This window comes from Odocoileus virginianus, chromosome 2 (genome assembly GCF_023699985.2).
Source record: "Odocoileus virginianus isolate 20LAN1187 ecotype Illinois chromosome 2, Ovbor_1.2, whole genome shotgun sequence".
Taxonomy (NCBI): Eukaryota; Metazoa; Chordata; class Mammalia; order Artiodactyla; family Cervidae; genus Odocoileus; species Odocoileus virginianus.
The window spans coordinates 89,436,164-89,445,355 of NC_069675.1; the positions used below are offsets into that span (position 1 = coordinate 89,436,164).

The following is a 9,192-nucleotide window of genomic DNA, read 5'->3' on the forward strand; positions in this document are numbered from 1 at the left end:
CCAAAGAGTTGGACATGACTGAGCAACTGAACTGAATCTCCAGTACAATGTAAGTTTTATGAGTAGGGATTTTGTGTGTATACCTAACTTCTAATACAGGTATACATTGTAAGGACTAAGTATTTGTTGAATGATTAAATGAATAGCCTAGAAAAATAGCTTCCTTCTTTAAAATTCACAAATTAGACAAAAGACAAAGCTCCCCATTCCCATTTCCAGTTTATTATTTCTTATGTAAACATATAGAATAGTTACATCCAGGGGAAAAGGGCAAGGATTTTCTTTTACACCGAACTAACAATTGTCTCTCTGAGATCTTTTTTATACATAAATCCAGTAAATGAAGAAGCTGAACCAAAACATACTGCATACTTTTCCCATCATACCAGCAACCACAAAGAACTAAAAGTGAATGTTTTCAATGAATAAATTCAACATTTTACTTTGCCAAACTTTACTTTGCATTTTAAAAAACGATTTCATTTTCCTGAAATTGTTTAGATACATCATGCAAACAGACACTCCCCCAGGAATGACCTGAGATCACTCTGTGCTAGTGAACAGGAATAAATAATAATAAATAACAACCATCACTTTCACAAAACAGCCCTGCCCCACAAGCAAGTCTCAAAGAGCTTACAAAAAATTTCACAAGAATTTTACAAGGCACACATAAAGCAAAAACATAGTACAACCATAATTTTTTTCAAACATCAATGATAGATACCAATTTCTAAAAAAAAAAAAAGTTTATTTCTATTCTTTTACTCTCCCTCCCATCTCCATCCCTCCCCCACAAAACTTCATTCTAGGAAGCAAAAATAAGAGTACTTTAATCATAAAGTGTTTCTGAAAGGAAAATGTTCTCATGCCTAAAAATGGCCAATCATAGGTCAATTGGGAAAGAAAACCGAACACTGTGCTATCAAATTCTCCAGTGGAAGAAAAAGTTTAATTCAGAAAAGTTCTGCCTCCAATGGAGTACTCAAGTAGCAACATTCATAAAGACACAAAACTCTCCTCCCTGGTTTTTCCCTCTTCTCTGTCCTTAAGAAATTCAGGGAGATTTACAAGTAAAATCAAAGAATTTTAGACCTTGAAATGATCTTACTTTGTCAAAATCAAAGTTGTCATTTTACATATAAACTTATGAAAAGCTCAAGGAGAGGTGACCTACCCAATGTCACTAACTAGTGACCTGGGTGTTATAAAGTTGTTTTTCTTATCCAATATGAGAGCTGGATTATTTAAAATCTCTCCCAGAGTTAAAAATCTATAAAGAATTTATTTTTCACAAAGTATCACAAAAAGGATATTTAACACTTACACAATCAACAGGTGATTCATCACAAAATACATTAAATGGTACAAAGTATATTACAATTTAAAATGTCAAAGGGCTTCCACAGAAACTAAATCTAACAGAAATTCTAAATAAAGCTGAGGTGAGTGGAGGAGGCACAGAATATCTTGAAATAAGATGTATCTAGTCAGGCTTCTTTACTAAAAGTAGTTCCTGTGTTTTAGAAAATATGATGTGCCCTGCAGTATGTTTAAATCCTGTTATAACAACAAAACGTTTTGTATTATATGCAGACAGGGATATTAGAAAGCCATGGCTCATAACACAACCTTAATATTACTCTCAGTAAAATAACCACACATCCTGGTTTTGCTTTTGGCACATTTCTGAAAATATGCAATGAAACTCTTAAGGAGGGCTTCTAATGTAAATTTGTGCTGCATGGTACCCCGATACACTTCGGGTTGATGCGGAACCCTCTAGAGACCTCAAATCCCAGCACCTGGTCCTCCGCCTCAAGTAAATCCAGACGTTGCCATTGCTGGTTTACTCCAGGCCTGAATGCCTTATTCTCCTCTTCTTATATATGTTGGAAAGTTTCTTGGCTGGCGGAACCTCAGTTTCCTCACCAGGAATTGAACCTAGGCCATGACAGTGAGAGCACAGAATCCTAACCATTCACTAGGCCACCAGGGAACTCCCGGGCAAGCCTGACCTGAAGGGAAGTGTCGGAAACCTTACCTGCTGGCCTCTGTGTGGGAGTTTGCTGTGCTGAATCCCTCCTGTGACTGAGCAGCAGAGGACTGTCTATTCCACATGGTGAGGTCATCCATGTGCGTGTGGTTGTGGCACAGGAAGGGGAATGCTGATTCTAAGCAACAAACATCTTTCGAACTTTCAAGATAAATTTCCAAGGACTCACGTGGCCTATGGAAAAGGAAAGAACTGGAATCTGGAATGGCTTTTTCTCAGAAACAGTTGACCTCTGAGGACATGGCCATTGAATTCCCTCAGAAGCGGGAATGCCTGAACTCTGCTTAGAGGGCCTTGTACACAGATGTGATGGCAGAGACCTCCAGGAACCTGATCTCTGTGGAGATCTTCTGATGGTTCTCATGAGGAAGACCCCGCTATATTGATGGAACTCCAGGAAATCATAGATAAGTAGTCAAGAGAGAAGAGCCAGATGAGGGAGCTCCTGGCAGTCCTCTCAACTCACATGACAGATCTGTACACAGCCAGAGAAGACCTCATCAAATCTAAGGACGTGAATATGAAACTGCAACGAAGTGTTCATGAAATTGAGGCTGAAAACCACCAGTTGCAGGAACTCCTGGAGCTGGCAGAGCAGAAGCTGCAGCAGACCCTGCAGATAGCAGAGATGCTCCCCAAGGGGGAGGCTGAGTTGGTCAGAAGGTGGCCATGCTCTCCAAGGCAAGGCAGAGAGAAAAAAATGAATGAGGAACGTAATAAATGTTTGTCAGAACTGTTGACAAGCTTTTTTCAGAATCTAAAAAGAGGCTTCAGCTTTATCTCAGAGAATGGCGGCTCTGGCAGAGAAGTCTCCTACGAGAAGTGGAAAATGCAAAAAAAGCAGTTAGAAGAAAGGCAACATGATAGGGATCAGCTAAGACTAAACCTGGAACCCTTGAGAGCTGAACAGGACCAGACGAGGCTGAGAGGACTTTCCCTTCATGACCCGACTTGTGCAGGGCCCTAGATGCCAGGTTCCTCATGGCAGACAGGCTGGCAGTGTGGAGACGCCCCCAGAAAAGCTGGCTGCCAGCGCTACATGAAGAGCCTTCCAGGCTTACAGTTTCACGAGGTACAGGATGACAGGAAGGCCATGAAATGTAGAATCTCAGCTCCCTCCTCCCCATGGTCTCTTCAGCTAACAAGCTGCACAGAGGGGCTCTGCGGGCCACAAGGACCTCAAGGACATTTGTAACTCAAAAGGCTTGCAGGATGGCTCTGAGCAACCCCAGCAATAGTTAACAGCAGCCAGGACTTGCTGCTCAAAGCCCCCAAGAAGAAGGCGTCAAGTCCTACTATCGGGGCCTAGTCCAGCATGAAAGAAAAAGGCCAACCTGGACATCTTGGCAAGAAAGTCCACACACTATAACTGAGGATTCTGCATGCCACAACCAACACTCCACATGCCACAACTAGAAGGTCCCATGTGCCCCAAATAACACCAGGTGCAGCCTAAACAAATTAACTAAGAAAAAAAAAAGAACGCTAATAGCTTCAGTTCAGTTCAGTTGCTCAGCCGTGTCCGACTCTGCGACCCCATGAACCGCAGCACACCAAGCCTCCCTGTCCACCACCATCTCCTGGAGTCCACCCAAACTCATGTCCATTGAGTCGGTGATGCCAGCCAACCATCTCATCCTCTGTCGTCCCCTTCTCCTCCCGCCCTCAATCTTTCCCAGCATCAGGGTGTTTTCCAATGAGTTAGCTCTTCACATCAGGTGGCCAAAGTATTGGAGTTACCCATATTTAAACCGTTCATCTAGTGATAGTAAGAAAACTAATATATGCTGCCAATTCAACATTTAAAAAAACGGAATGAACTACTGACACACACAGCAACATGGATGACTATCAAAGGCATTAAACTGAGTGAAAACAGCATCTCAAATGGGAACATACTATAAGATTCCATTCATGCTATTTCAGAAAAGGCAAAATTATAAAAATGGAGAACTGGCACCTGGGTTTAGTGCTAGGAGGAGGAGCTGACTACAAAGCTGAAGCATACAGAAGTGCTGGAGGGTGACGGAATGTTCTGCATCCTGATTGCAGTGGTGGCTGCGTAACTGTACATATAGAAACATTCATAGAACTATACACCAAAAACAAGTCAATTTTACTGTATGTTAACTAACAAAATAAATTTCAAAAAGAAAACATAGCAAATACCTTAGAGCTTCATGTCATTGATATAATTTTACTGGCCACAAAGTTATTAAATGTCACCATATTAAATAAAATCAAGAAACTTGGGCCTAATTAATCATTCTAAAATATATATACTAACAACTCATGGAAATACTATTGTAAGGAATATTAGCTTTATGTATAAGGAAATTCTGCTACTTCCAAGTGAATCTGAATGGTGTTCCTTTACAGTTTAAAACAACAGGTATCATGGTGTTTAGTTTAGAATTTCCAATACAGTTCATTTAAAAAAAATTCAGTAGTCCTACCTGTTGTTAAAATGACTAATAATGAATAATAGTATGCTTTAAATTTTTTTTTCCTCTTCTCATTATCCTAATTCATTAAAGTTATGGTATGCTTGGATTGTACACCTATATCCATTATCTAGGGATTTGAAATCAGAATCTGGAAATACTGCTGGATCCTCTGTCAATAGAACCAAGAATATTTAAGAGGAACACTATTTCTTGAGATAAACCACTGAGACTCATATATAATGCATGAGACAAGACAGCATCCTATCAGCTTTATCATGTCTTCCACACTTTGGAACTGGTAGTACAAGTTCAGAAAGAATAACATGTGTAGGTAGACCAAAAATAAGATCTAAAGATGGGGGTGGAAATGCAATATTACAAATGCTGCATTTCTATAGAAAGACTTGCCCAACAGAATGATATACAGCTTACATAACAAGGTGTGGTTCTAGTTACAGTAGGTTTTGCCTTTCCAGATCATGCCTAGGTAGTTTTTCACCACTGCTTCTGCCATGGAGTGAGGTTAAATGCTTTTTGAGGGCAGATTTGTGCTTGAAATCCATGTCACAACAGTGGCATTTATATGGCCGATCCCCACTGTGTATATTCAAGTGGTCCTGAAGTGTGCTTTTCGCAGTAAATGTCTTCAAGCACACAGTACACTGAAAGGGCCGTATGCCCATGTGCCCTCGAATGTGCCTGTTGAGATTTTTCTTTTGTGTAAATGTTTTCCCACATTGTAAGCACAAGAACAGTTTATGCATCTTAAGGTGGCGCAAATAGTTCTCAACGTGAAGAAACCCTCGAGGGCACCGGGGGCACTGGTGCCTCAGGGAAAAAGCATCCCCTAGATTCTGAACCTCATTCACTGGACCATGACTTCCTTCAGTGTTCTCACAAAATAAGCCTTGATCTTGATTTCCAGGAACTTCTGCCACTCTGCTCTCAACTGTAGAATTGATCAGCGAATGCTGTGTTTCTGAGAAATACATGCTTGCTTTTGAAGAGGTACAGGGCTGTGAAAACTTTCCATTTTCTACACCCCCAGTACTGATAGATTCCACATGGAGGATACGAATTTCATTGTCTTTAAAACCCATGTCTACTGAAGACAGCTCTGGTGATCTCATTTCCTCTCTCTCTGCTGTCAAGCTCTCTACTGTAGACTGTAAAACGTTGCTTTCCTCTTCTTTAACATGGAAATCTATGTTTACAGGACTATCTTCTGAAATTTCAATGATCTCACAGTCTTTATCTGAATTTTCATCTTCATTCTTAACATCTGGATCAGAGGATTGACACAGGTCAGCATGCTGATTGTTATTTTTCATAGAAAGATCAATTTCCAGATACTTTGACAAAGCTTCTGTGCACTTTTCCACAATGTGAACCATCTGAAGGTAACTGGCAGCAGTCAAATATTTCAAAAGCTCTTTCCTTTTAACTTCAAGTGCTCCAGTGTAGCAAGAGAGCAACAATTTTCTGCCAACTTCTGCACTCTGCAAGATGGTGATTCTGACATGTTTTGACTGTGTGAGTAAAAACTGATCTCTCATAAAGGTGGAGCAAGCAGCTAAAATCACCTTGTGTCCCTGGAACTCAGTGTCATTAATATAAATCGACACATCACAAAATAAATTCTGCTGCCTCAAGAGGTTCATTTTCTGCAAGACTACATCTCCTTGTTGTTCAAACTGGAAGTGCAGAACATCAGACTCAGCAGCCATGGTCACAATCTAAGCAAAATAAAACATAAACATGCATGTAAGGATCGGAGTTGTTTTCCTACATTGTGATACCAAAAATAAATCATTCCCAAACCCTAAACCTAAATTAGATAGAAGATAACTCAAATTCTAATCTGTTTGATAAGACTGAACCCCTAGGGTAACCACCTCAAAATCCAGAAAAATAAAATGCATTTCTCTATGAGCTTGTGGCACATTAAAAAAATTTTTTGTTACAACATTTTTTTGTTCATTGTTCTACTTTTATTTGTACATTAAACATTTTTAATGGCAGACTGTTTATATTACATACAGCCTTTATTACATTGAATTATACTCAACAGTTTTTATGTTTTTCTCTTTGGCTAAACTCTATGTGCCTTCTACACAAGGCCATTGTTAGGGGCCACTACTAAGTGGACTTAACAGTTTCCCAAATTAGAATCCTTAATATAATCACCGAACTTCCTAACTCCTCATCACCTGGACCTCCAGGTAAGCAGGTCCTTCCTTCTGCATACCTGGACCACTGCAGCCTCCTTGATGCCAGTCTCCTACATTCTACCCTCCTAAAAGCCATCAGATTAACATCTTTTAGAACTTTAAAAAATTTTCTATTTTTCTTTTCTGCTTTAAATGTTCCATGATTCTCCGCCATCTCCAGGACAGTCTAACCTTCTTAGCGAATACAAGATCCTTCATTATTTGGCCTTCACCAACGTTATGGCTGTACCTTTCCTCAATCTCTTACATTGAAACTGCTATGATATTTAGATTTTCACCACTGCTCAGACAAGAAGACCCAATTACATCTTTGTACATGTTAGATTCGCGCTTCCAGCTAGTGATTTGGCATAAGGCTCAAATCAAATAAGATTTATCCTCCCGTCTCCCGACAGAGTCAGTAGTTTTCAGAACATCATGAAAAGGAGCCTCGTTCATTTGAGGTCCTGCAGCGAGCACGGTGGCTGGAACAGAGCAGGGACAGCTGCGGGAGTATCCGTTGAACTGAATTCGGATCACACCGGCCTGGATGATTTTCTAGTTCGCGACATAGGTCTTCTCGAGCCAAGCCCGCCAGGGCCAACGTCCTAACGGACAAGTGCCTGCAGCAGCATTTCAGCCACTCCCCAGCCGCGCCTCGCTGCTCCCCTCCTGCTCCCCTGCTTCCACCTCAGGCTTCCCCACCCGCGAGGCTCCACCGCACTCACTCACCGACACAGAAACCAGAGTCAAGCTTTCCGCGGCAGCAGCGGCTCCGGCCGGAAGGGGGGGGGGGAGGTCAGCCTGGGAGGAAACACATCCGGGGTCAACTAGCTTCGTTCCTCACTGGGGCCCTCTGGGCGTTCCGGAAGGACATCCTGAGACAGTCTTCCTTTCTCACTGCCCCCGCGACTGGGATGACAGACCCCGGAATTCCCTCAAATCCCATCTCTCCTGTCCCACTTTCGGCACTCGAGCCGGTTCGCTCCGTGAGTTCTCAACATCCGAATGGCAAACGGGTTGTGAAGTTGTAGTACAACTCATCTGTCGGAGTACCCAGCGCGGGGATCCCAGCGGGATATCCTGGGAGATCTCCTGGATCCCTGGGAGATCTCCCAGGCGGGAGACCCGCCTGGATTATTGGGGACCGGATCCTTTGCTTACCCGTCATATACCATGTAAAAGGTGGCGGGGTGGGAGGGGGGGGGGCGGGTGGCGGCGCTAGGGAGTAGGGAAGGGAGGAGGGTGCGATCGGAATCTGTATTGGAGATTACTTAATAAATGCCCCGTCGGGATCTGGATCCCACATCACCTGTCAACCTATGGCTTCCTCCCTACAGCCCTACCCTTCTAAGTTCCTTAGGAAACCCAGGCATCTATCTAAACCTTTAACCTGGCTCTTTTCTCCAGCATAGACTATTTCCTTCTACGGTAATAGAGCGTGGTTCAGCAGAGGTTGCTGCGGGCCATTACCCCTCACCCCCACCCCCACCCCCGTTACCAGGGAACGGTTAATGGTTGTTCAGCCATTGGTCTGTGCACAGCAATGCTCCCCCCCCACCCCCCCCGAGAACCCCCCACCTGGGGGTGGGGTGGGGTGAGGAGCTTGAGGGGCATTTGGGTTGGGTCCCTGGCTGCCTTAGGGATGAGAGCTGGACAGGGTCTGGGGACCTGGCCCTGAGGGAGCAGACAACTGAAATCTGCCTCTCTAGTCAGGACTTGGTCCTCAGATTGTGAACGTTGTGCCTTGGGACCTTGCCCTTTGTTGTCAGAACAGAGAATATTTACCTGATGGAGATTTACAGGAACATCGATACCTGACCATGACCAGACCTCCAGAACAAAGACACCAGGAGGTTTGCAGCAACGAATGTCATGCCTCTCTCACCTTTCCTATAAAAGGGCTTTGCTGAAAGCTTTTAGGGAGTTTCCCTGATGGGTCAGCTCGTAAAGAATCCGCCCGTAATATGGGAGACCTGAGTTCAATCCCTGGGTTGGAAAGATCCCCTGGAGAACGGAATGGCAACCCACCCCAGTATTCTAGCGTGGAGAATCCCACGGACAGAGCGGCCTGGTGGGCTACAGCCCATGCGGTCACAAAATGTTGGGACATGACTGAGCGACTTTTACTTTTGGGGAGTTTGGGGGTTTTAAGGCATGAGTCACCCACCTCCTTTCATGGCCCTGCAATAAACTTCTCTGTTCCTGACTCCCAACATTTTGGTATTGTTTGGCTTCTCCGTGCATCTGGTGCATGGAGTAACGCTACCACTCATCCTTCAAAATCCCATTCATCGTTCATAAATCACATCATCCCTAAAGCCATCTTGAATTGCCCATGAATTACTTTGCTCCCACTTAGGGAACCAGTAAACCCTTTGGCTGCCTTAATGACTGCAATTATCATACCTGTATTGAAATCTATGTCCCACCTAGGCAGAGGTATTTAGGACAGTGACTTACTGATCTTTGCATTCCC

At 43.3% G+C, this 9,192-nt stretch overlaps 1 protein-coding gene and 1 long non-coding RNA gene across 7 annotated transcripts; one reads left to right on the forward strand and one right to left on the reverse strand.

Annotated features, from left to right (window-relative positions):
• Positions 1-202: 202 nt before the first annotated feature.
• Positions 203-7,530, reverse strand: ZBTB6 (zinc finger and BTB domain containing 6). 6 transcript variants are annotated; one of them, XR_011482661.1, is made up of 3 exons: positions 6,906-7,338; positions 2,045-6,239; positions 203-1,944 (listed from the first exon to the last, which is right to left on the reverse strand). XR_011482661.1 is itself a non-coding variant. In XM_070452475.1 (3 exons), exons 1-2 carry the CDS (start codon positions 6,930-6,932, stop codon positions 4,956-4,958), a joined length of 1,311 nt encoding a protein of 436 aa, XP_070308576.1. In that variant the 5' UTR covers positions 6,933-7,339; the 3' UTR covers positions 203-2,869; positions 4,936-4,955. The 6 variants fall into 6 exon arrangements, 5 of the variants coding, with proteins under 5 accessions (XP_070308576.1, XP_020727795.1, XP_020727796.1 ...); XM_070452475.1 differs by having other exon boundaries at positions 203-2,869; positions 4,936-6,239; positions 6,906-7,339; XM_020872136.2 differs by lacking the exon at positions 6,906-7,338 and adding an exon at positions 7,446-7,530 and having other exon boundaries at positions 203-6,239.
• LOC139030357 (uncharacterized) lies at positions 7,523-8,929 on the forward strand. Its single transcript, XR_011482671.1, has 2 exons — positions 7,523-7,702; positions 8,486-8,929. It is a non-coding gene; the product is annotated as an uncharacterized lncRNA (long non-coding RNA).
• Positions 8,930-9,192: the final 263 nt, after the last annotated feature.